General features: G+C 40.1%; 1 protein-coding gene across 5 annotated transcripts in view; it reads left to right on the top strand.

Moving 5' to 3' along the window:
- The window catches only part of LOC130177679 (bromodomain adjacent to zinc finger domain protein 2B), a 51,609-nt gene that overhangs the window by 22,788 nt on the left and 1,780 nt on the right, over window positions 1–27,041 (top strand). For 2 of the 5 annotated variants that reach the window (XM_056389596.1, XM_056389600.1), the window contains exons 3-37: window positions 5,277–5,438; window positions 7,282–7,467; window positions 8,138–8,269; window positions 8,581–8,771; window positions 8,888–9,097; window positions 9,490–10,155; window positions 10,926–10,987; window positions 11,090–11,589; window positions 11,767–12,057; window positions 12,969–13,029; window positions 14,096–14,204; window positions 14,395–14,496; window positions 15,155–15,365; window positions 15,908–16,000; window positions 16,073–16,134; window positions 16,436–16,501; window positions 17,411–17,476; window positions 17,943–17,987; window positions 18,216–18,248; window positions 19,286–19,351; window positions 19,668–19,808; window positions 20,369–20,623; window positions 21,309–21,532; window positions 22,019–22,093; window positions 22,278–22,512; window positions 22,623–22,685; window positions 22,776–22,920; window positions 23,034–23,740; window positions 23,927–24,215; window positions 24,602–24,757; window positions 24,936–25,090; window positions 25,310–25,515; window positions 25,754–25,886; window positions 26,193–26,339; window positions 26,561–26,847. In XM_056389596.1, the coding sequence (XP_056245571.1) occupies window positions 5,277–5,438; window positions 7,282–7,467; window positions 8,138–8,269; window positions 8,581–8,771; window positions 8,888–9,097; window positions 9,490–10,155; window positions 10,926–10,987; window positions 11,090–11,589; window positions 11,767–12,057; window positions 12,969–13,029; window positions 14,096–14,204; window positions 14,395–14,496; window positions 15,155–15,365; window positions 15,908–16,000; window positions 16,073–16,134; window positions 16,436–16,501; window positions 17,411–17,476; window positions 17,943–17,987; window positions 18,216–18,248; window positions 19,286–19,351; window positions 19,668–19,808; window positions 20,369–20,623; window positions 21,309–21,532; window positions 22,019–22,093; window positions 22,278–22,512; window positions 22,623–22,685; window positions 22,776–22,920; window positions 23,034–23,740; window positions 23,927–24,215; window positions 24,602–24,757; window positions 24,936–25,090; window positions 25,310–25,515; window positions 25,754–25,886; window positions 26,193–26,339; window positions 26,561–26,847 (6,532 nt within the window). The remainder of the gene's footprint in view (window positions 1–5,276; window positions 5,439–7,281; window positions 7,468–8,137; window positions 8,270–8,580; window positions 8,772–8,887; window positions 9,098–9,489; window positions 10,156–10,925; window positions 10,988–11,089; window positions 11,590–11,766; window positions 12,058–12,968; window positions 13,030–14,095; window positions 14,205–14,394; window positions 14,497–15,154; window positions 15,366–15,907; window positions 16,001–16,072; window positions 16,135–16,435; window positions 16,502–17,410; window positions 17,477–17,942; window positions 17,988–18,215; window positions 18,249–19,285; window positions 19,352–19,667; window positions 19,809–20,368; window positions 20,624–21,308; window positions 21,533–22,018; window positions 22,094–22,277; window positions 22,513–22,622; window positions 22,686–22,775; window positions 22,921–23,033; window positions 23,741–23,926; window positions 24,216–24,601; window positions 24,758–24,935; window positions 25,091–25,309; window positions 25,516–25,753; window positions 25,887–26,192; window positions 26,340–26,560; window positions 26,848–27,041) is intronic. The other 3 variants (XM_056389597.1, XM_056389599.1, XM_056389598.1) reach the window with 3 other exon arrangements.

Raw genomic sequence — 27,041 nt, forward strand, 5'->3', positions numbered from 1 at the left:
TGTATTAGTCCCCTCCCCCACTGCATCATCATGAAAATGCCCCTTCTGCTTTTACTCTGAGTAATAGTGTGTTACTGTAGTTTTGCCCCTGATGCAGGTCTGTTTGAAGTTTCCGTCCTTAGCTGGTGGGATGGATCAGACAGAACACTTAATCACTTTCCAGGTGGAGTAGGAGTCAGGGCCAGGAACCATAACTTGTCATCAGAAGACATGACAGAATGAAAAACTGATTGAAACTCATAGGAGCATGCCATTTCAGCTGAACTGTGGGTGTACCACTGAACTTGTTATGTGCCTAGCCGCAACGACTATAGACACTCAATTTTCTGTTATCCATAAGAGCAAGCCTCACAGTGAGCCTTCATTCTGCACAACTTGTGGGTGTGCACACAAATGGGGAGAAATGAAAACCTTCAAAATAATTGGCTTCATTTCAGCTGGTCTGCTGGGTGACCTCAAAGAGAGAATGATGAGTGGGAGAGTGAATGGCTTTTTTAAAAATGTGCTTTACTGCTGCCAGGTTTCAGTTTCTCTGCTTTTCTACATCCCCCTACTTCCTCCAATCCAAAAAATCATTGATGCCAAAAGTGAGCGGCGTTACTATTTTTCCATGGTAGTAGAAGGAATTAATTGTGCTAAGTGGGATGATGGACACCATCAGTGATTTGTGAGATTTCGGAGACTGCAGCTGGTGTCAAAGCAACCATGTATAAAATCAATCAAGGAGATGTTAATGTCTGAGGAGGTGGAGTTAACATTCTGATTAGAGGGCCATCAGGAATTAATGGTAATTATAGCATAAACGGTATATAAAGATGGACTTAGCCTACGTTTCTTCTACACCCGTTTCTGAAAAGTGGTTTTGAAGCCAAAGATGTGGGGTGTGTGGAGCTGAGACTTAAAAAAATGAAACGAGCGAGTTATATAAAAATTTACCCCTTGTACAGTTACCACATACAGGGAAATTAGATAGAGAGACTAAAACCGTTTTTTATACCAGGCTGTAAACATGTTTATTTCTGCTGTAAAGTTGGGCTTCTTAACATGGGAGTCGATGGGGATTGACTCGCTTTTGGAGCCATCCTCAAGTGGCCATTCGAAGAACTGCAGTGTTTGGCACTTCCATGTTGGCTTCATTTCTCAGCCCCAGAATCTGTTCCTTCAATCAAAGGCTGAACATGACATATTTGTTTATTTTTGTTCACATTCCGTTTATTTTCATCATTTCACTTTCGTCGCATGATGGAGAGGAGATACAATAGAGCACCTCTTAGTGATGCAGCTCTCTACCATATAACACTGTTTCAACACATTGATATACTACCTCTTTCTGCGTCTTGCATGAACCTTCCATTATCTTAAAAGACGCTGTGTTTGAATACAGTTAGAATACTGCTGATCCATGCTGAGGACTCTGTTACTGCATTATCATTGTTAGCATCAGCCATCTGTTACTGTGTAAGAAGATAACATGGACAGGGAGGAACACACAGTGGAAAACAAATGCTTACATGCACCCAGGACTAAACACTAAGTGAAATACGCACAGCTCTTACACACACAAAGACACAGTTGGAAACAGTAAATACACAGACAAAAATGCATCACTTTTCATTATGAGATAAAGTCTCAAATGTACATCATTTCTGCTACTTTATCCATCACAGTCAGGTCAAAACAGTTCTTTTTCATTGTTTATTTGTTTTACTGTTTACTTGAGCATTGAGGTTATACTTATAGTTTGACATTAGGGGAAATATGTTTAATCTGTTTCTTGCTGAGAGTTACATGAGAAGATTTGCATTAGTTTCATATATGTACAGTAAATATGATAATGGAAAAAGTTAATTGCAGCCCTAACAAACTAAGCTAACTGGATGTTGGCTATAACTTTATATTACTGTGCAGACATGAGAGCAGTATTGATATTCTAACACTCAGCAACAGAATAAGTGTATTTCCAAAGATGTCACACTATTTATTTAAGTTAATAAACTGCTGAACAACTTCCTGGAGGCTTTCAAGAATCATATGCTATGTTGCACTGGACATTAAGAGCCAGTTTAGCTAGCAACATCAACATAGCTGTTTTTTTTTTAAAGGTCCAAATATATAGCAGAGAACACCAGAAGAATGAAAGTGGCAAAAGGAAACTAAGTGCGTACTTCATTTAAATCATGGGTTTGGTAAGCTTAGCTTTGAGGCCAGCAATATGATTTCTGCTTTGCTGTTTTTGTATCCAAGGCAACATGTCAGCTTTGTTGGTTTGCTTTGCCTCTTCACAGCAGGGAGCTCCTGTGTTTGAGCCTTGGTTTATTCTCTTTGGAGTTTGATTAGTCGCCCTGTATTAGTATGTGTCTCCTGTTGGTGTTTCAGCTTCCCTTTTAAAGTTGCAAAGATCCTTTCACCTGTGATGGACTTGAAATTTGAAGCACCTTCCCTTCCTTCTGCCCAGTGTCTCAGTGTACGCAGGGACACGCTCCAAGAATATCCAAGTGCACAAAGTACATTTTCTCAGCCATTAACTAAAAATCATTTGATGCTCCTTATTTTATTATACAAGCTAGTTTGCATAGCCAAAGTGTTGAGAATATTTGTAGCATTTATCCTGTACACAATCAGAAAAAGAAATATGCTTCACTCAGTCACAGTTGAGGAGGACATTGAAATGTCGAGCTGTTTTTATGAGAAATGTTTAATGTGAATGTTTGGGATACTGTGTCATCATAAGACTTGCAGGGTGTTTGTATTATTGGATTACATTGTTTATTTCAATAGTTATAGCAGCCTGCATTTAAATGATTGATGGTGTTCTGCGCTTTGTCTCATTAGAATCTCATTCTCTTGAAGTTCATTGTTTTCCTGTTAAGGGACATTTTTGCTCAGAGATGACAAGCTGCATTGTGTTTCTGGAGTCATACTCACATATGCGAACATGACTTTGATCCACTCAGAGTCATTTGTTCTGTAAATCATCTCTGGTATATTAGCATATATATGTGCTTTCATAAGACCTGCATCCAGCTGTTTGGGATGTCTCCACTGCGTGACTTGCACCTCACATGCTTACATTAGCTCAAGATGGTGTGCATACATCCATCAAAATAATTTTAAATGTTTATGTAGCTTATAAAACACCCAGAATACAATGGATGCTGCCTCTATGCTTTTATGTTTATTACCTATAAATCCAAGCGTATTTGCTTGTTAAACCATTTTAATTTCTAGTAATGAAGTGAGGATGGGATCTGTAAATGCTGCAAAACATTCTTACCCTTCAGAGCAGTTTAGCGGTCTGCTCATATATTATTTTGTTTTGCAATACTAGATTTGACAGATGAAGTCAACTGTAAATCAGTTTTAAAGATTTGTAAAGGAAGCACTAACGGATACATCATTTCACAAGTCTTATATTAATAGAAAATGCCATTTTAATTATCCAGCCGAAAAGAATTACCCAATAAGAGATAATGTCTGCAGCATATCACTGTGAAATGAAGAGGTAAATTAACACTAAAATGTAGTGTGTGCAGAATTTATTAGTGACACATTGCACCTTTTAATCCTTGTCAAAGCCGTTGCCGCCCAATTGAATATTTAATTTAATTTCTACCAAAGATTTATAATTGATACACAGTTAGAGGGTCTTTTTCCCATCAGCATACAGCACATCTTGGCTTGACAAATGAAGGCTGATGAAGCAAGGTCAAAATGATACACTGAATGTTTTTTTTTCTTCTTTTCTTTTTTTTTTTTTTTTAATGATGCATTATAAATATGAAGGCACCTTTGTTCTTTGCTCTGCACAAACTCCTACTCACACTACCAGAGGAAACGGTGGCCTTATCAGTGAAGCATGGCTGCAGCTTTCATGTCATTTACGTCTCATCAGTGCCATTCCTGGTGAGGGATGATACTTGATATTCAGAGGGTAGCTTTGTCTCCTCAAATTAATCAGCTGCTCCTGTTTTCTTGTGAATCACCGGGGAGATCTGGAAATTGTTGGTGTAATGTACAATACTATAACAAAGGCAGGCTGTGAAACACAATCTAGATGCATGTGTTAAAGGGGATTTCAGATGTGGGCTTTTGTGATCAATGGGATGTGAAGCACTAGACTGGGGATGCGAGAAGTACTAGAATCTCTGCGGCATTATTTGGATGAGGGGCAGAATACCAGTGGTTTGACAGTCGTCGGAAAAAAATGGTGGAAACTATGGTTACACCTTCTGTTTACTCATCTGTATGGACTTAATGTAAAGGTTGTGGTAGGAAAAATTAAAATGTGTTCCTACGCGACTCAAGATTGAATTTTCTCCTAAGGCTTACAGCTTCATCAGATGATAATGGCTTGTATGGTAGCAGCTTTACATTAAAGAGCTCTGAAAGCAGTTGATATGAACCAGCAGCTTGTGTACCGTAGGCCACTGTATAGGGAGTCTGATGTATGTATTGCTGTTGTATCTACTGTTTTATATATTGTCTATGCATCTCTCCATATCACATCATGCTGCATGTTTTGTATTTGTCTTTCTATTTTTCTGATATTGGTGTATATCAAAAGCACATATAAAATGAGCAAACTTATGTGCAGTGAAGTGATTCACTCTTGTGCTTTACATTAGATGGAACTTACGTGTCAAATAAAACCTTCAATAACTCATTGTTCCAGTTTTTTATTACAAGCTACTTACAATTATTATAATACTATAACAATAATTACACAGTATTATTTTTTATTTAATTTTTTTTATAATTAATCAATCATTTTGTCTATACAATATAAGAAAATCACATTTTCCCATAGGCCAAAGTGACGTGTTTAAATTTCTTGTTTTGACAACAACAGTCCAAACCCGAAGATGTTAAATTTACAATCGGCAAACTGACATTTAAGGAGCTTAAACCTGCAAATGTTTTGCATTTGTGCTTCATAAATTACTTAAGCATCTGATTTATTTTCAAAATGGTTAATAGTTAATGAATTTTCTGTGACTGACTAGTTGACTAATCATTTCAGCAACCATATCATTACAGTACAATACCTCTCAAAGTCGGTAAACAATATGTTTCTTTCACAAAGGCCATCTCAGAGCGATACACGTAGAAGACTGTTTTTTTTTTTGTTTTTTTTTCCAAGCAGAAAGTATTGTTGTGATGATAATTCAGATTCGTGTCGGAGAGAAAGTCTCAGAAGGGTGTGTGGCATGAGTGGGTTCTTTTTTATCCTCTTCTTTTCTCCTCTTACATCTTGTTGACTGGATTGTGTTTGACAGATATGGAGTCTGGAGAGCGGATGGCCTCCCCCTCTTCAGCACCGTCCTCCCTTCACATGGCCTCCTCTTCAGCCAGCTCCTCCCCTGCTCCACCCCAGACACCCTCCACCAAATGCTGCACAGCCCCTAAGCCTGCAGGCAGTTCCCCTCTCACCACCTGTGGTATGTGCACACACACAGAAAAAAACTTTTCTTCAAAGCAAACTTAGATGTGCAAAAAGTCGGGGCACAGGATCAAATGTGACTCGAACATGATTGTTTTGATGTGTTATTTTGTTTCTAGTCAGTATTTTTCATTATTCTACTCACATTTCGGACAAGGTTGAGAATTTATTTTAGATAGGTTAAGGTTTGAGTGTGTAGTGCTCTCAACAGCATTAAAAAGTATAATAAAAGTTGCCATCAAAACAGCCTTAAATTCACAAGCTGTTTATAAATGTAAATGAATGCACTACTCTGAATGACTTTACAGTCACTCTGCACTTTATAACTACACGTCTACACAAGCTTTTGAGAGGAAAAAAATTAAGGAGAAGCAAATTTACTCAGGGGGGCTGTCCAACTAAATTCTGTGGAAAACACTGAATTAAAACTGTGCAACAATAAGGGGCTTAAGACACCTTCCTCTAGTCTTAACATGTTACAGACAATTTTGATAGGAATGGAAAGGCTGTTGAATTAATGAATGCCAACAATTAAAAAGCTGTGTACGCCCTTGTGGATGTCTTTTGACAACCTTTAGCTCCGGTTTATCCTGTGTGATTTGACATGTCTGTCAGCCTCACACTGTGCATGCAGCCGCCAACATCCTCTTGTTTTCTCTGAATACTAATTGTGGTCAAAGCCATTATGCATTGAGCAGCAGTGATGCATAAGCTGTCAGATTACCCCTGACCATAAAATAATGTGCAAATTTACATACTGTGCTTCGTGATTTCTTTTTTTTTTCTCTTTCGTGATAAGATGCTCAAAAAAATAGTATTTTTTTGTCATGCTATGACAATGAGGAACACATTAGAGACATTCTCATAAATTATTCATTTACAGGACCCTACACCAAACGTGCACAGAAATTTCCCAGATAATTTATTTTGGACTGAACACTAAATACTCAAAGTACTGTGGCACCGCGGTAGTCGCATTGCTGTTATGAGTATCAAGTAAATTGAGTTCTTTCAAGAGATTTCTTATCTCCTGTGGGAAGTGGAAGAAAGATATAACACACACTGTGCTAACGCCCCTTTGATTAGAAATATATTCAAGCTTTCATACTTTTAAAAGCTTTGTAATTGCTTTCACTGGGTGAGTTTATCTAAGAAACATTTTATACAGCACATCCTATTGCATTTAACACAGTGTCTGATTCCATATTGGTTTATGAGAAGAGTCATGACCTGGTTATTTTAAAGAAGTTGGTGAAACATTTCACAGTTCCAGCACAGCAGGAATACATTATATAAGCTGAGGCTAAAACCTTGGCAGACTCTTAAATAATAAAACCACTGTGGTTTTAGAGTTTCCAGCTCCACTTTCACGTCAATTAAATTGTGGTATTTTTGACTTCTGTAAATAAACAAAAATTTGGAGCAAATTCCACAAATGCACCTTTTCAGTTCATTTTCATTGAAGTTGGTCAGAATTACAGTTGGGGCTTTGATACAGTTATAAACAAATACACAGAGAGCATATTGGTCAGATTTCGTATGTTTGTCTTTCTTTTTTTTTTTTGTTTTTTTATGTGATCGGTTGTGCCACCCCCTGAATCCTTATTATTCCTAGAAATGGATTTTCAGACTCCCCAGACTAGTGTGTCTATTATTTGCTTAGGGAGTTTTGAACAGATGAAGCAGACAACTGTGTCTTCATTGTATATTTTATTGCACCTGAATATAATAGAGTATAATAGAGTAATAGAGTATCTAATAGAGTATCTAGATAGACAGATAGCCTATCTAGTTAACTAGAATGATGGATTGATTACTAGATAAAATCCTTTGTTCTCCAGGCCATTTGCTACAGATGACGGGGAATGAATGTTTAAATACATCTGGTAGCTCCAGCGGTTTTCCCTTACTCAGCCATCCAGCTTTTGGGGTCTACACATCAACTTCAGGCCGGTCTGAGTTTGGAGGCCTTGGTAGTCTGGGTTTGTCTGCCTTGGCTGCTCACCCCCAGTTTGGTACATTTCCAGGTAAGGAAGCTCAAGTTGCATTGTTTTTAATTTGACTAATGGAGGTGACGAGAGAGGTCTGCTTCATGTTAAAGTTTTTCAAAGTCAGCAATAGCAAGTCTTGTGGGGTTCTCCTGGATTATATTTTAAGTGAAATACTTTGCAAATGCTAAGGACGGTAGTAAATTGTGCTTTTACGTATTTATCTTTTCCATGTAATGCATTCTTCTGATAAGCAAGCAAGTACATGCAACAGTATGCTCTGCTTTATGTTGTCGTCCATTATTTTGATGGAGAGATTATATATTAAACTTATTTATGAAACTATGAAGACAAGAGCATCTAATTTGGTCCTTCGTTTTCAATATTCTCTCTGTTAGAAAGTTTTGAGCATTATATTTTGGTGAGAGTTACTTGTGTGCATTTTGAATGACCAAATGATGTTAACACTCAGAAAGGTGTGGCTTTTGGGAAACTGTATTGCCGCTGGGAAATGTTCAGCAGATGAGGCAAAACTCACACACAATTCCAGTTCAAACCTATACTTTGAACTGACTGATTAGTGTTATTATCCGATTAGATAAACTTCTGCTCTTACAGTTCGTTGACAGATTGAATTCTCTGTATATCTGTACATAGATAGAAGGGCTATTTTTGCCTAACTGTACAGTATCTCGCTCCCCCACTCCAGACTGGTGGCGGCCATCTGAAGCACATACCAGAGGAGCTGCAGCATTCTTCCCTCCTCTTCTGGGTCTTCATCCTGTATTTGCATCAACCTTCAAGAACTGTGATCCCGCTCACTTACAGTCCCGTACCTCAGGTTAGCTCCTGCTAAAGGTCATACACGTTGTTGTACTTTACAGCAAAGCAAATAGGTTCTACAAAGACTGATTCAATAAACTGAGTGAGGCAATAACAAAGACATGCCAATGAAGGATAAACTAGCAAGTGACAGTTAGGTCCCTGCCATATATGTACATGATTATACCATTGCAGAACTGCTGTTGACATTGCACTGAAGTGCTGTTGAGATGCTGTAAAGTTGTTATTCTTTTCTGTTGTCCTCCTAATGTGTTTGATTCATATTGCTTGTTCTCATGAGTGCCCATCTGAAGAAATGTACAATGCCAGTTTCTGTAGGCGTGAATGGAACAGTGAATGGTAGGAGTGCTTCCTCTCCTACTGGGAACTCTGCTGTGAACACCAGTTCATTTCCAGCAACGGGAAACAAGGACAAAACTAAAGCCAACAGCCGGAGTCAAAAGAGCAGTCCAGACCTAGGCCGACTACACCAGAAGACTGTTCTGAAAACGAAAGAAAAGGTTAATGTTTTGTCAAGCATTTACGTGTCTTTTCTTATTTACGGTATATGCATGAAAGCCCACTTCACTGATAAGTTTACTCTTATTGAGAAATGTGGACTTTTCTTATTTTTTAGAAACCCAGCAAAAGACCACAAGAGACCTCAAGCATGAGTGGCAGCCAGTCAGGATCCTTGTCAGATAGCTCCAGTGATGGTGAGGAGAGCAGCAGTGATCCTGATGACATGGAGGATGAGGAAGAGGAGGACAACGATGAAGATGAGGATGATCAGAGCAATGACAGTGAAGACTCTGATTCAGAGAGTCAAGTTAAATGGAAAGTCAAGGTAAGGCAAGGCTATGTTGAAGTGCTGCTGTGTGTGTTTAAATATTCAGCATATTCAGATGAGCACTGAAAATTAGTTGACATTTTTTGTCTAACACTTTAAAGAGCTACACATAGACAAAGATTTTCTTTTTTTTTAGTTTCTTTAACAGAATAATGCATGAAGCCAGACGTTATTTTGTAGGGTTAGTGTGTAACAGATTTTCAAAAAAGTCCCTGTGTAAAACTGCTCTCTGTTAAGTAAATGTTAGTTGGATTGTCAAAAGCAGCTTTAGTGGTGGGTGGCATACTGGACGAATGTGCTAGCTGACAGAGCTGCCACTGTGAGGCTTTCTCAGCAGGAGCTGACATGACATGCTGTCTTCTCCCTGTTTTCCTCATCCTCCTACTCAGCGGCTGACACAGAACACTTCTGAGAGTAAAAAGAATAGACCTTGCACTGCTGATGGAAATACAACTCAAGACAGTCATCGTGATAGTGTTCCTTTGACTTCCTCGTACCGCCTCCAGTCCTCTTCTCATCCTGCTGGCCGTCCTCAATCCACAACACAGTTCCTCCAGAGCTCCAGGGCTGCAGAGGAGGAAGGCCAGCAACACATCAGTGTCATCCAGGCCACAGGGCTGGCAGCCAGCAACAGTCCCTTAGCACAGTCCCACAGGGAGGCTTCTCCTCTGCCCTCCTCACCCAACCCCATATCCTTCTCCAACTCACCCAAACACTTGCCTCCTTCCACTTCACCAAAGCACTTCTCTCATTCATCCTCACCAAAGCATAGCTCTGTCTCTTCTTCTCCAAAACCTCTTGCTCTCTGTTCCCCTGCAAAACTCCTTTCTTTGGGTTCCTCTCCTAAATCCTCATCTCTTTCTTCTCCCAAACCTCTCTGTCTCTCTTCTTTACCCAAACCACCAACACTGTTAGCCTCAAAAAAGCCCTCAGATAAACAAAACATTTTGATGCGCTCTCCCAAACATACACAGCCTGTTGATAGCCTGAAGGAGAGCAGTGGAAGCCTCCCGGATGAAATCTCATTACACTTCAACAGTTTTAAACTGAAACAGGTGAGTTATATTTTTTATTCACACTGCTGCATTGTAGCTGATTAACCTTTTTTCAAAATTCTACCTAAATTACAGAAAATAAATTTCTGTAATGAAGCTTTAAAGTGTTTCACTCTCTTTTTCAATAGAAGGAGCTCTGTTTTCATGTATTGTCCATCATTTTCTCTGTCATGAAATAAATAAAAATCAGTGAGTTCCTTCACAACAGAAGATGAATGCATACACTATTATCAGAGCTTTTATTACACTACAAAAGAGTCTGACCACCACATGACTAGAAGTCTAGAAGTGACATAAAGTGACGTTTAGCTCTATTGGGAATACATCTCAAAACTGACAAGCAATTAGCTCTGTTATACTTAAGGATGTTTGTTATCAAGAGAGAGAAATCGGCCTCTTTTACAGGACTCAGTTATTGTCACTATTCTGAGAAGGAGGGAAAATGTGGCAATCTGTAACAAGAGAGTTTAAATTCATATGATGGTGGTACATAAAATACAGGCTTTTGGATGCCAGAGTATGACAATAGCAACAAATACAAGATGACAGCTAAAGTTGCACGATGGCACTAAGCCAAACAGTTTGAAAATATTTTTCCACAGCAGCCTTTTTTTCTTCATTGTTGTTGACAGGTTTGAGCCTGCTCTTCATTGTCCCTGTCTCTTATTACACCTTAAATTCCTTCATTCACAGCCCACAGTAATGTAATGTGAGTGACAGTTTGTGTAATTATTTCCTTTTTTTCTTTGTTTCCCTTCATTTTTATTTAGCCCCTCCATTCCAAGGACTCTTTCAAGCAGACTTTCTCTCTGCAACCTTCGAGCCAGAACTGGTATAAAAGCTACAAAAATTCAGCATCCTCTTCACCATTGCTGATACCACCTAAATATTCGTCAGATATGTTGAGTAGTCATTTGCTGTCTCTCCCACACAGCAATGACACCAATCTGTTCCTGAACCATCGCCCTAATGGAGCGATCCACAGCGAAGTTCAGGATGCCCCTTTGGCTCTTATCACTAAGCCCCGCAGCCAGAGCAGCACTCCCAACAGCAAGCCACTTCTGGCAGCTACCAGCCCTTCCTACCCGATGCCCATCAACTTGAGCACTGGCACCAAGGAACCATCAGGCAGCTCTGCTTCCCCACTTAAATCTTCTGCCTCATCAGGGCTTGCTCACGGAGCAAGGAAGACCAAAACTTCCAAATCTCTGCATGCAGGAAAGAGCCTCCCTAAAACCAACCCATCCTGTCTGCCTGTAGACTTGGTCAGAGGGAGTGAGTCTGATATCCACAGCAGCAAGGACTCAGACTCAGACTCTTTAGGAGACGACTTCGATGATGAAGATGATGATGATGATGAAGATGATGATGATGATGATGATGATGACGATGAAGATGATATTGAGGATGAAGATTCTGGTAGTAGCCTGTCAGGTTAGATTAAACAGACCTCTCTTTAACAAAGAAATGCCATGGGTGCATATAGAAGCTGTTAGATCAGGTTTCTTTGAGAATTGAGCAGTGTTCTGTGTGGTTTGGTTGTGAGAAGAATGCTAATTAGGATTTATTTCTGCTCTCTTTTTCCCTCTGTCACGCTGGAATTCCCTGCAGAGTCAGAGAGCAATCTGGAGAGCGACTCTGATGGCTCTGAAGATGACATGAAAGAGCGCGGTGAGACAGAAGCAGATAGTGATGCAGAAAGGACTCCTCCGAAAGCAGCTCAAGCAAAGTTGTCTACTCACAAGTCCTACTCGAACCTCTCAGCCAACCTGCTTAACCTGCAGATCATCAAACCTCCTAGTTTACCTAATAATCTACTCACCCCCACCACACTGACCAGCGCAGGGGCATTGAGTAGCCACAGCACCCCATCCCCGTCCCTAACATTTGCCACACTGCCAGGTAACAAATCCTAGTTTTCTAAAAGCCCAAATACATCTATAAACTACAGCTTGAAATGAAAATTCACTGAGATACTTTGATGTCTGGTTCAGGAAAGTGTTATTCTCTCAGTTAATAAAGCAGGATCATGCCCAGAGTCAGGATGGTGTTTATTTTCCCCCACTCTTGTCCTCCCTCCCTCTTGGTTATTCAGACTAAAACCTGTGGAAAAGGACGCTTATTTTTCCAGGATGAAAACAAGAATATACAGTATGTGTCTTAATAGTTCCAGGTTAAAATGAGCTCTCTGGAAGAAATTTGTTGCGTCATTGTTTTGATTATCTCCAGCAGCTTTTGCTTTAATAACCCAGGCAGATGCTTTATAAATCTGATACTGGATGAGTCATGGAGCATATTACATTACTAACAGCACTGAATTCTGACTTTCCATAATGAGAAAGTATTCATTTCTTTCCATTTAGTCTTGCTATTGAGTAATAAGAGCTATGTGCAGTGAATTACTCCTGATGAACTTGGAGACATTTTTAAACTTGTTATGGCAGCGGATAGGTTTGTTGCTGTCCACGCTCTGTTCCTGTGTTTTGAACCTCTCTGATTTGTCAAAAGAACAGAAAATTGTTTGTCTAATATTTTATATTAATGTCCATGTATCTTATTGCGGAACCTGACTTTGGCTAACCTACCATGCTGTACTTAACACAGATTCCACTGCCCTGGATCATGTCATTTAGTTGGAAGTTATGTGATATAAAGTTTGCATTTTCATACATAAAACAACTATCCACAACAGATTGATTTGTCTAACAGAGACTCCTCTGTTTTCAAGAATGTGGCTCCCTCCCTGTAAAAATGCCAAGTTTTTTTTGCAATTGTTCAGGTTGAAGGCGCTGAGTAATTTCTCCCGTTTTTAGGATCAGGAAGGAGGAGAAGAGTGACAGATGAGAGAGTTCTACGATTGCCTCTTGAGTTTGGGTGAGCTATTGTGCATGCACTTCATATTAAAGGAAACACACAATGAGTTGATGGTCTGGGCATGTCCAATTTGTCCTTGCTGTCATACTTGCTGTATTGTTTGTGTTTATGCAATTGGTGTTATAGTTAAATGTCAGCTCACTGAGGGCTGACTAGCGACCTTTTCTAAAAGGTCATCTGTGGACAACTTTTCTTTGTGGAGCCGACTCTATCTCTGAATTTGCTACATGCAACAGACAATTAATAGAGTTTTAGTAAACTTAGTGTTGACACGTTTAGCTCAGTAAAAGAATGAATAAGAAATACTCCATTCTCTCAGTATAAATGTGGGCAACTGCAACATGACACTGGGCAAAAAAATACTAATAATGCTCAGACAATTTTCCCAGGGTAAAAACTGTAATAGTCTTTTAAAAAGCCTTGCTATGGTTCCTGATTTGAGCACAGTGACATCTTCATCAATGCCTGAGTATGAGCAGACCACAAAAAAGATCCTTGCCTTCCTGTAAGGGGCCTTAAAAACCCAGTCTTGAGTAGTAAGTCAGAGTGGGCAGGAAATGAAATGAGGCCCAGCATTTCGACACAAGGGGTTAATTGCATCCAGCCTCAACACAGACATGCAACATTAGCAGCTCTCTGCCCACAAATTCTGCAGCCTTGGATCAGAGCCGCCTTTCATCTTCTCAGGATGTTTTTCATCAGCAGGTTCACAGGAAGCAGAGGCCACAAGACTGTATTTCAGCCCCCTTCTCTGGGATAACAGCCTCTACATGTCTGTTCTGTAAGCTATGGCTGCTCTCCAGTGGAGCTCATGGGGGACTGAGGGGTTGCCCCACTTGGCCCATGGCCATTTAGAAGTCTGATTACTGCAAGGGTCACAGACTACACAGTACACAGCTGTACAGACATCCGTTACATCATTTGTCAGCAGGAGGGAACTTTCATGATAGAAAATTTAAGATTTAAGATATATATTATTTATGACTAGATACAGCTGTAACAACAGTATTATGGTATTATTTTCATATAAACGATGTGCTACATTGTTTGCAATTTGTTTGTTCAGGTGGCAGAGAGAGACCCGGATCAGGACTGTGGCAGGTCGTCTGCAAGGGGAGGTGGCTTACTTTGCCCCATGTGGGAAGAAGCTACGTCAGTATCCAGATGTAATGAAGGTGAATCAATAATTTGTCACTTTATTTTATGGAAAATACCTTTAGATTTAAAGCCTTATATGATGGCACATACTAATTGCATCACTATAGTTGTATGTAATTGCCTACAAAGTCACAACATTTGACTGGTAATAAAAGTCATAAGTTCCTTCAATGATTTAATTAGTATGCATTGTTCTTTTGTCTGCAGTACTTACTGCGGAATGGAATAACTGAAATCTCTCGGGATAACTTCAGCTTTAGTACAAAAATTAAAGTCGGTGACTTCTATGAAGCCAGAGAAGGACCAGAGGTAAATGTTGCTACTCCTCTATTTTTTTTTTTTTTTTTTTTTTTTTTCTGTGAGTGTTTCTATTGAGAATGATCTCCAAAACACAGCTGTTGTTAGATGACATTTCATCATGATGTAGTCATATCTAGAATTTGTATTTAGTTTTATTCACTGAGGAATGATGACACTGATTTTGTGAAAATAGTAATTTAATAGGTATAGCTGGGAAATACAAATAATTCAATCTACCATTGTTGTAATTTTATTCACACCTACCTCAAAGCCATGATGTGTAAACTGCACTGATAAAATTCCTACATCTGTTTGTTTTGATCACCTTGTGGTTTAAGAGAAATGAAAGTTACACTCACATTGCAGTAGGCATACAAGTATTTACATTTTTGCATACTGTATCTGTTAAGGAAACATCTCTATCAGTTTTTGCAAAGTTCTAAGCCAGAACAATAGCCTGCTTTTGTCTAAATGCAGGAAAAGTACAAAAACGCATTCTGCATTTTGATGTTTATCCCCACAGTGTCTCAACACTGCAGCGCTAAGGAGTTGTGCCAGTCAACCTGATGATCCATTAAAGAAAGCAATTACTAGATAACAGTCAGTCTAGGCATTTTTTTCCTTTTGTTTGTTTTAATCTTTCTTCTCTGTATTTCATGTTAAACAGGGTTTACAGTGGTTCTTGCTGGCTGATGAGGAGATCACTCCTTGTATCATAGCAATGGATGGGAGGCGCAGCCGCCGCTTGAAGTCTGAGCACCAGCCCACTGGTGATATTACTGGGGCCCGACAATTGAAGGCTCATCCTCTAAATGTTGGTGAAAATAACTTTCAAGATGTCAGTAATGCCAAGCTGCTACGCAAACTGGAAGCTCAAGGTCAGTTTACATCTTAGAAATGTTTCAGTGACACGTGTTAAAATGATAAATTTCCACTTTGTGGGTTGTTACATTTACTTTTTTCAGAGGATAATTAGCCACCTGCACATATGTGATACCATTTCAAGATATTTCCATCTTGGCTACAATAGAGTTTAATTACAAAACCATTTTCGACTATCTAAACTATCAGTGGTGAATGTTTTGGTGTCAGCACCTCAATCCAAGCTGGAAGGGCTTCACACATACTAAAACCTTCCTAGAAGAGACAGCAATTTCTGAATAGTCATAACATAATGCCGCCATTAGACATGTTGCATATTGAGCAAGGCCTTTTGCTCTTACTGTTAAGATCAGTCAAGGGCATTTTGCACTCTTCCCATGGATATAAAAACTGTAGCTTGTTGCCAAAACTCCAGGCGTTTTCTCTGGAGGTCATTTAGAAGGATTTAAGGGGTAACTTTGGGTCAGTTTTTCATTTAAGTTTTTAATTTAGTAAGGTCTCTCATTTCATATTTCATATTTTATGTGCCATGTTGCAGAAATAGCTCGACAGGCCGCTCAGATCAAATTGATGAGAAAACTAGAGAAGCAGGCCATGGCGCAAGCAGCCAAGGAGGCAAAGAAGCAACAAGGTAAACTGTCAGACTCTTCTCTAATACTAGATCATATGCTGTTTGCAAGCCTAATTTGTTTTTGTTTTCCAGCAATAATGGCTGCTGAGGAGAGGCGGAAAAAGAGAGAGCAGATGAAGATTCTTAAACAGCAAGTAAGGAGTTTACTTTGTGTGCATTGTTTAATTTTCCATGCAGAGATGTTATAACTATCTGCAGCTGCTCTGTTCTGTTGCATATTCAGAGTTTGTGCACTCCAAGGTGAAAAGGTTTTAAGCACAGTTGAAATGCTTTGAAATTCTAGAAGGAAGTTGCTATCCTTCAGAATGCTGCACCTTCCTCATCTGCATAGACCCACTGTACTTCTTCACCCCACACCCCACTACCCTCCGCCTCGCTATAACATGCATGACTTAACAGTTAATTCATTTGATCTTGCCCTCATCCTTTTACCAGGAGAAGATCAAGCGCATTCAGCAAATTCGTATGGAGAAAGAACTCCGTGCACAGCAAATTCTCGAGGTTCGTCCTGAAAGTTATTGCAGAAACATTCTAAAACACTTCCTTTCTGCTGTTGATAGGATTTTTAAAAAAGCCAACCAAAGGCTATTCCTAAATTATTTCGTCCCACTTTTGGTCACATCCAGTGAGTACATGTGACTAATGCTTAATTGGTTTTTTGCAAAAGTGCCATTGAATATGAAAATCTCCTCAGACCGTGATGGAGCTTAATACAAAATACAGTATTTCATTAAGTAAAAGGTGGCCCAGAGTTTACCATGGCTAGGTGGAATACCTATTTTGCATTCCCTCACTAATAGAAGCTGTGAAGTATTTTAGCTTTTATAAATCAAATTTCAGTTGACACGCTTGGCAAGCAGCTCTTAACAGGATTTCATTGGGGCTATAATTACTGATCGAAATTTTGCTTAATTTATTCTTACTGCCTGCTGGTGTTTTGTAATAACTACATTGCCACTGCCGTTTTGTCTTTCAGTGTTAATGGGAGGGAATAATCATGAAGATTTCAATATGTTAGATTTGATATTATCTGTGAGCCGTTGGCTCTATTTATCTTTGTTTGAAATATTTTCTATTGACTTCAGCAACTGTCAAACAGATTAAAAAATTGCAATCTAGCAAACACATACTAAATTTATACAAATTATTAAGTACAACACTTAATTGATATCACTTTTACAAGCAAGATTTATATGTATTTGGAGATCATTTTCTCGTCCTTCATTATTTTCATGTAGTGGTTTCCATTAAGAAAATTATATCTATTGATTTTCATTTGCCAAAAATTCCTGCCCCAATCAAATGTTAATTAAGTCAAAGCTTTGTTGTGGTCTACATACTGTATGTGTTTTGAAAGAGTGCATCAATCACTCCTGTTTCCTGACTGCAATACATTTTTTCCAAACACAGGCTAAAAGAAAGAAAAAAGAAGAAGCGGCCAATGCCAGAATATTGGAGGCTGAGAAACGAAACAAGGTGAGTAAGATGAGATTTATGAGCAATCTGTGTTTTTGTCACTGTTGCTCCTGGACTCAAACTCTGTAAGTCAGCCTGTTCTCTTGATCAACCACCACAAATGTCCCATATGCCCCCGACTCTGTCTTTGCCCCTGACTCTCAGTCTTTGCCCCTGCTTCTCCTCCCTGTAATCTTTTTGCTCCATAGTACTGCTTGTCAGTGCAGAAGGGGTTTTTCCGGCCTTGGTTTATCACAGTGATTAAAAGAGGTTGGATCACCTCCTTGTATTCTACATATATCTCTAAAACGAGGGTGTTTTTCGTTTTCACATTAGCTTGACTATTAAAGCCAAGAGACCTGGAATTTTTGCAGGCTGTTGGTGAACAGGACGAGAGGGCCAGCCATTTTTGTACACTTTTTAAAAATTATGTAAATTAGTGTGAATATGTTTTGGTTTCTAATTGAATTAATCTTTTTTCCTGAAGGAGAAGGAGATGCGAAGACTGCAAGCTGTGATACTGAAGCACCAGGTGGGTATTTTGGCCATGACCATATTACTTGAATAATGACCACATAAGTTAAATGTCTTGGGAGATGGTCTCTAACTAATGATAATTTGTACAATATATCCTGTCAAATTATGCTTTGGGATTCTTTGGTGTATTTTTATTTCAGCTTTCTATAGGTTGGATTTTTCTTGCATTGATTTTCTTTTGTGACTTCTCTACTTCTTATTACCTGCTAACTGTTTCTACCAGGAATTGGAGAGGCATAGACTAGATATGGTATGGGTATGTTTGTTTCTGTACATTTAACAACATATTGTGAATGTGTTGTGATAAATGGCTGCCATCACAGCAATGCGTTAAGTGTGGCATTGGCTACAGTCATACTACATCCCTCTGCATGGCTTTTCCAGAACAGTGCACTGCATATGTCTGTGCTATTTGTCTCTCGGAGAAAACACATCCATTATCTCCCCAATATGATCAAAAATGTCTCGACTCCACAGAAATTATACAAGGATGAAAAGATTTCTGATAACCTGAAAGAATACTGACGACCTATTTGATTGTTTCTGTTTTGGACTGAATAGTTAGGCGCCTTTTTCTCTAGAGTATGTGAGCCAACTTTCTTCATCCATTTTACCATCTGGAAAAGTCAATATACAGTTTGTATTCTTGACAATGACTTAATGGAGAGAGTTGAGGACCAGAGCAAAATTCGTTAGTTTTCTTCATCTGAGATTCTACCATGGCAGTGCAGCTGTGTCATTTGTTAATATTGAAGCTATGAGCATTGTAATCTTCTTCTATAGTTTAGTTTTCGCAATAAATAAAGCGGAGTTAAAATATCATTAATTAAATTTAATCTCTAGGATGTCTTGATAGTTTCATATGACATTATTCATTAGTTTATTGGAAATGCACTCATTCTTTTGCTTGCTGCTGTAACCCTTAATACCTGCTGCTTACAGTTGTGAATCTCTCGGCCTATACCAGCTTTCAGTTTGCCGCTTGCCAACATGCTCAGATTAATAATCGCTGTTTGTGACTTTGAGCTTATGCTTTCTGTACGCATCACTCCCCTCATTAGCTTTTTGTCGATCATTATGTTCCATTTGGTTTAACTGTTATGTATGTATTTACACTTAAGCTGGAATACAATGTGCAACGTTATGATTGTGACAAACGGTGACCAATGCTGCATCTTCTACAGTGCATGCCAAGTGGTTCATTCTCTGTGTTGTATGTATGACCCCATTGTCTCTTGATAAAATAATAGAAACTGTAAATAGAATAGAAACGATGTGCCTGTGCTCTGCTAGGAGAGGGAGAGACGCAGGCAGCACATGATGCTCATGAAGGCTGTGGAAACCCGTAAGAAAGCAGAGGTGAGTAACTGCTGACTTGCTCACATTTCCTTATCTCTGGTTATTCTCTCCTCCTGTCCGTTCTGCTACACTGTTTATTGTGTTTTTTTCCTTTAAAATAATTTCATGTGGTGGTGGGACATAATAACATTTATGTTTTCATGTTTTAAATCTTTAATAAATGTTTTGTTAATTCATCTCTTTTTCATGATTAAACATTTGAGGTCATAGTTTCTGTTTTCATTCTGAGCACCCTCTGTAAAAAATAATTGACAATATCTGACCCAGCAACAATTTCAAGGGACGTTTTGAATAATTCTCTTTCTCTCGGCTGTAGGAGAAAGAGCGTCTGAAGAAAGAGAAGAAGGATGAGAAACGGTTAAACAAGGAGAGGAAACTAGAGCTCAGAAGACTGGAACTGGAAAAAGCGAAGGAGCTGAAGAAGCCAAATGAAGACATGTGTTTAGCAGATCATAAGGTATTCACACATTGTGGAGCTGTTGGCAGATGAAAATGAGTGTCCATATATATCACCACAGATAGTCTCCATCTGTGGAGTAGATGTGTGTGGAAAGATTAGATTTTCAACCAGGCCAGCGATTTTTTTTTTGACATGGAAATCAATCAGTATAATCACTGTAGGAGCTATAGGCAGGATGATTAGAAATGCTTTTGACAAATTTATGGTTTCATTGTTTCACTATCAGATATACCAAAATAGATGCTTAATATCACTGAAAGCATCTGCAATTGATTAAAAAGAAAACAGATGTAGGTCAAAATACTGCCACCAAGTGGCTACTGAAATAATAACCCCAAGTATTACTGATCAGACACTTGTAATCAAGAAATTCGGAGCTTGTATTTATAACATTTCTTCAACTGAACTAATGAGAAAAATTAGTCTGAAAAAAGTAACAAAATATTTGAAACTGTAATTAATTTTAATATTGTTGTGAAAAGGGCTGGTTTAAATCCAAAATAACATCCGTTTCTTTAGAAATGAGTGAAAGATAATCAAGTTTTATTTCCCTCCAGCGGCTTCCAGAGTTGTCACGTATCCCTGGTCTGGTCTTACCAGGAAGCACCTTCTCTGACTGCCTGATGGTGCTGCAGTTTCTGCGCAGCTTTGGAAAGGTCCTGGGATTAGACATGAATTTAAACATCCTCAACCTAAGTGACCTTCAAGAGGGGTTACTCAACATCGGCGACAGTATGGGCAAGGTGCAGGACCTGCTGGTGAGCATGGTCTCTGCAGCTGTGTGTGATCCTGGTATACCTGCAGGTCACAAGGTGAGAGTCATTGTAAGTGTAGGACTTGTACAGTTGTTGAAGTGTAAATGCTTTGGGTACTGTACATTACATGTGTATTTACACACATCCTTACAAAACCATTTTGAAAACTCTTTTGACTTTATTGATTCGGACACTACTATTGTACAAATATCACTTTTCAGTACTACTTGGTTTTATCAGTACTTTGGCTCTGCAGCTAAATGAAGAGTCTATTTAGGAGGGTGTAAGTGTTTAGGGCTCTTTGTACACATCTTAGATTAAGACCACAATTTTAATTCATCCCCCCCGATCCATTCCTCCATCCTGTGTAATTATGCCTTTAAGTGATTTTACATAATCTTGCTCATAATAAGAGGCTGTCTCAGGCTGTTGTGTCTTGTGTCCACACCAAGAGAGGTTTTCATAAAAGGACATTGCATAGCCAGACTATTAACTTAAACATCAAGCATGTTTCATAATAATCCATACATGCTAAATGGGTCCCAGATGCATCCCCCAGGGGCCACTTAAGCACTTAGCATCAAGAAGAGATTATTGCTTAGGACAGTGCTAACAGACTCCCATTGTGGCCTGATATCCTTGAGGTTTAAGTATACAAAAAAAGAATTCTTCTTTAAGCTTAGTGGGGAAAAAACATTTGTTAAACACTGATTAAACTCCATCCTTTAAATATTTCTTTTAGATCAAAACCAGCTTGGGGGACCACTTGACTAATGTGGAGATCAACCAAGACAATGTGTCTGAGATCCTGCAGATCTACATGGAGGGCCATTGTGAGCAGACAGAGCTGGCTGCTCTGGCCCTTAGCCTCAGGACTAAGGCTTTTCAAGCCCACAGTCCATCTCAAAAGGCCTCCATGCTTGCATTCTTGGTTAATGAGCTCTGCTGCAGTAAAGCTGTGACCAGGTGAGGGATCTCCTTCCTTCTGACACACATGTGGTCTTTTATTTTTGCAATTTGACAGCACAACAGCAAGTTTGGTACAGGATGTTAATGGACTATTCACAACAAAATTAAACCTGGGATTTTTAAGGCATTGATACATTTGTTACATAAATACAATATACATAAAATTGTTTGAGTGCACTGTAACAAGTGTTTCTTATGTGCCTGAAGTAAACAAATTCATCTCTTTGACTGAGAGTAGAAAAAAATTACTTGATTTTATTCATGGGAGCTTAAATTTTGATGAAATAACAGAAGTATCGGAAGGAATATGACAAACCATGGTCTGATGGACAGTTTCACAAGGTTGCATCAAACTACTTGTCATTAATTTTTCATTAGCACCAGAAACACATCTGGTGCGCACTGCAGTGTGGTGCAAATGTATCATGCACTTATTATACATAAAGGTCACAGAAACATCTTTTTTAATATGATACTTTTCAGTGAGATCGACAAAAACATAGATCACATGACCTACCTGCGGAAGGATAAGTGGGTTGTTGAGGGAAAACTTCGCAAGTGAGTATGCGCTTCGTCCAAGGGGTTACTGAAAGGTTCTGTGCATGCATTTCAAAAAGTTTTTGTTAGTGAATGAGACGGTGATGCTGAAATGACTTGGAATTCTTAACCAGTCAGATCTCACAGGAATATAGACTCTAAAAGCTGATTTTCATTTCTCCTCTGTCCATTTTTGACTTCAAAGACTGAGGAGCATCCATGCCAAGAGGACAGGGAAGAGAGACAGCAGTGTGGGAGGGGAGGACAGCCACACCTGTGTCATCCCCACTGCCAGGAGCAAATGCAAGCGGAAAGAAGGGGACAGTGAGGAAGAGGACGACGAGGATGACGACAGTGAGGACCAAGGAGATGATGATGAGGAGGAGGAAGAGGATTCAGGGGGAAAGAAAGGGAAGAAAGCGGAGATATGTGAAGAGGAGGTCAGTAACAGCATGATGCTTTTTACTGGTGCCAGCGGCGAAATCAGTGTTTGTTGTAGTAAATGTCAGCCGCTCCACTGGCCTCACACTAATGAGATCTTTTCATCTAGGACGACAGTGTACACTCAGCCAGCGTGGAAGAGCTGGAGAAACAGATTGAGAAAACATATAAGGTAAACTTTAACTCTTTGAGACCATTTTTTTCTCAGGAGGAACTATTCGATACATCATAGTTCACCCTCTTGTATTTACCGTCTCTTTAGCAACAGAGTCAGATCAGACAGAAGCTGTTTGACTCATCTCACTCACTGCGCTCCATGATGATTGGACAGGACCGCTACAAGAGGCGTTACTGGGTCCTTCCGCAGTGTGGTGGCGTCTTTGTTGAAGGCGTGGAGAGTGGCGAAGGTGCAAACCCAATCTAATCGCTCAGTTTTTATTCACTTTTATCCTTGTGCAGGATATAAATTTGAATGTGTTATTGTGCACTTTCCCTGAGCTGACCGTTTAATGTTTCTCAGGTTATGAAGAGGTGGAGAAAGAGAAGGAAAGACAGGAGACTGCTCAGGTGGTCAGGATAAAAGAGGAGCCACTGGAAGAGACAAAGAAGCCACTGGTATCCAGCCCAGCACAGAGCACAGATGGTGATACAGCCACACCAGAGACCCAGCAGGACAAAGACAGTCTCAATCTCTTCCTCCAGAAACCTGGCTCCCTATCTAAGCTCAGCAAACTCCTTGAAGTAGCCAAAATGGTTCGAGATTCAGACATCAATTCTCACAAAAGTCAGAACAGTCATTCTGCTAAAATCCCTACCACTGCATCTTATCCCTCACATCCCACCTCTCAGACAGCAATATCCCACAGTCCCCCGCCTGCAGCCCCTCACAAGGGGCTCACGGATAAAACAGATACTTCAGTGCCATCTCTTCTCAGTGCCCCCCAGTTCAAAAGAAGTCCCTGGATAACCTGCAGCCCTCAATCTGTCCTTCATGATGACCAGCTCTCCAAGATACTGAATGACAAGAGCAACCAATGGTTTAGTCTCTTGCCTCGCTCTCCTTGTGATGAGTCTTCGGTCACCTCTGGCTCTAGTCCTCCAGCCTCCTCCTCTTCTCCACAGACCATAAGCACCAAATCCCCTTCCTCCCTCTCTCCTAATCCCCTAGCTACAGCCAGCTACAACGCTCCTGCTGGGATCAATAACATACAATCACCTGCCCTTCAGGTTGGTGGATAACAATAATGCTGTATCCATCACAGACACAATTATTTCAGATCGCACTGTGCTTTTTTCAGAAAACTGACATGTGTTGCAAGCCAATGAGAAACTCTTAGCTTTTTTTGCCACGATTGTCTTTCACATAATGCATGTGGTTGTGGAATAAAATTGTATGTGTATTCTTCCTCTCAGCAAGCAAAGTCTGGCATTCATCAGAGCAGACTGACACTGTGTGACGTGTCCAGTGCAGCGACAAGTCCCAGCCTGCCCTTCCCTGGCACTTCTCTACCCCCCGTGCTGGATCTGGCCTCCCAGCATGCAGAGGGTAATGGGAACAGGGTCCTCTTCCTGGTGAAAAACAACACTGTCAACAAGAGTGAGACCCTAGAGGCCCTGAGCGACAAGCCCCCTTGTGCCTCATTCCCTGCTGTGGAGGTGGCCAAGACCCAGGACCACCCTAGACCTCAGCCTATCCCCGAGGGTAAGAACGGCTTGCTGCCAGTTCTCACAAGTGAAATATGCTGGACTAAAGATGTTCACTGCCCAGACAGTACTGGAATACATGCTGCGATGACTGTCACTCAGTTATGCAACTTCCCTACGATGGTAAACTTAAGCAATAATATGATAATAGTTTTTCAAATCTATGGTGTGTGTGTGTGTGTGTGTGTGTGTGTGTGTGTGTGTGTGTGTGTGTGTGTGTGTCTGTCTGTCTGTCTGTCTGTCTGTCTGTCTGTCTGTCTGTCTGTCTGTCTGTCTGTCTGTCTGTCTGTCTGTCTGTCTGTCTGTCTGTCTGTCTGTCTGTCTGTCTGTCTGTCTGTCTGTCTGTCTGTCTGTCTGTCTGTCTGTCTGTCTGTGTGTTGGCAGAGATGCTGCATGGTTGGTGGCGAGTGTCAGACATGCAGGAACTGCACATCCTGGTCAAGGCCCTCCATAGTCGAGGCATCAGAGAGAAGGTCTTGCAGAAACAGCTCCAAAAACATATGGAGTATATGACCCAGCTGTGTGCCAACAGCAAAGATGGTGTGTCCACATCGCTTCTCTCTTTAAGTCAGGATTCAACAGACATTAAGTGATACAAATAAACAACATATTATTATTTGATCTTTTTCAAATGTGTCACTTAGTCACCTTATATTAATATGTATAAATACAGACAGTCGTTTGCTGTAATGTTGTATGTATGTATCTGTGGGGGCAGCGATTGATGTGGCAGAGCTGGAGAAGCAGGAGGTGAGTGAGAAGACGGTGGAGAGTTGGTGTGTTGAGGAGCAGGCCATGGAGGTGGACATCAGCCTGCTGCAGCAGGTCGAGGATCTGGAGAGGAAAGTCATCTCTGCCAGCCTGCAGATCAAGGTACAGGAAAGAAAGCATCCTGCTCTTTTATCTACTTACAGCTCATAGATAAGAAACATCTGGTTTTGCGTAATAACTTTTTGATGCAGTTGCAGTGCATGAGTATTTCTGCTGTATATGCTGGGACAGGCTCCAGTGTCCCTACATCATATGGATGTGCATTAGTGTGTCAGCAAACGCCATATTGTGATGGCCATATTTCACTACTGTATCCTTCAGGGTTGGATGCATCCTGAGCCCCAGTCAGAAAGGGAGGATCTGGTGTATCATGAGCACAAACTCCTCTCTTCTCCAGCTACGGAGAACAAGGTTCAGAGAGAAACCAGCCCTGAAAAACTTCCTGGCACTGTGGTGCGGCGGCCTAACAATCCCCTTGATATAGCTGTAACTAGGCTGGCAGAGCTGGAGAGGAACATTGAACGAAGGTAGCTAAAGGGAAACCCACTGGTACCTGTGTTTGTATTAGAAGTAGTATGTAACTATGCATAATGCAACACAGTGGAAAAGTTCTGACGTCTTCAATGTGCAATATACAATGTACTCTTAATTTTGCATAAGGCATGGCTGCTTAAAACTTAAAACATTTTCTCACTGGATGCAATGGTTGTTATGGACTGTTATCATTCAGTGTGATGAGGTTACTGTGTGTGTATGTGATTGCAGCGAGGAGGAGGTTGCTCCTGGGATGAGGTTGTGGCGTAAAGCGCTCGGTGAAGTCCGCAGCTCAGCTCAGCTGTCACTCTGCATTCAACAGCTGCAGAAATCCATTGCCTGGGAACGGTCCATCATGAAAGTGGTTAGTGATGCCTCATTTCTCCCTCTGTTTCTCTCCATCAAAGATTTGTTTTTATCTTCAACGGTTTCATCAACTAAATTTAAAGACCAATTTATAGCCAACTCTACAAATACCCCTCTATATGAAAATCAAGCAATGCTTTCAGGCTGCTTGGCTACTTGTTTCATTTTATAAAAACTACTCTCTGATCCATTGTTTTTTTTAAATAATTAATCAAATCTACAAGGTTTATTGTTCTTAAAGGGGTATACAGATATACAGTATCTCTGTTTGAATCTGTAACTACATATATTTTGCTGTTTCCAGCACTGCCACATCTGTCAAAAGGGGGATAATGAAGAACTGCTCTTACTTTGTGATGGCTGTGACAAAGGCTGCCACACATACTGCCATAAACCCAAGATTACCACAGTACCCGATGGTGACTGGTTTTGTCCCACTTGTGTTGCAAAGGTACACAAGCATGCCCTGAGTGTTTATTCACAGAGCTGAGACTCTTTTTCTTTGTCATTCATTTCATAAAAAGTGTACGAGTACCGTAGATATAAAGGGCCTCACTCTGTGTGATTGACAAATGACGACTTAATTCTATCACATATACACATCCAATTAATTGATTTGAATATATGTTTTGTGTGGCTCTGCACCAGTCATTTGTGTGTTCTGTCTTTCAGGAAAGTGGTCATTCCCCCCGGAGCAGGAAGCAACAGAGCCGAACAGCTGGAGGAGGAAAGAAAAGCAGTGAGGTAAAACGAAATGGTAAGCCATCTGTGGTAGGAGAGCTCATCAAAGAGGAGGCTGCCAGCAGCAACAGCGTGCCAAAGAAAGGTACCAAGGAGTTAAAGAAAAGGAAAAGAGACGACAGCCCAACCAGCTCCCAGGCCAAGCATGACAGCCCTGTCTCCTGTACAAAAAAAGCCAAAATGGCCAAAGACAACACAAATGGGCTGGCGATGTGCCGGTAGGTATGAACACATACTCACTGTATGCATAGGACCTATTAGCATTTATTCTACCTGAACTCATTGTTAAATAATCTGTAATATAACTCCTGTGACAACATGTACACAACGATCATCCTTGTGCAGTTATGAATCTCTGATAATCACTTTTACCATGCCAGCTCTTATCATACCAAATCCTAATATCAAGTGA

Source organism: Seriola aureovittata, chromosome 11 (genome assembly GCF_021018895.1).
Source record: "Seriola aureovittata isolate HTS-2021-v1 ecotype China chromosome 11, ASM2101889v1, whole genome shotgun sequence".
NCBI lineage: Eukaryota > Metazoa > Chordata > Actinopteri > Carangiformes > Carangidae > Seriola > Seriola aureovittata.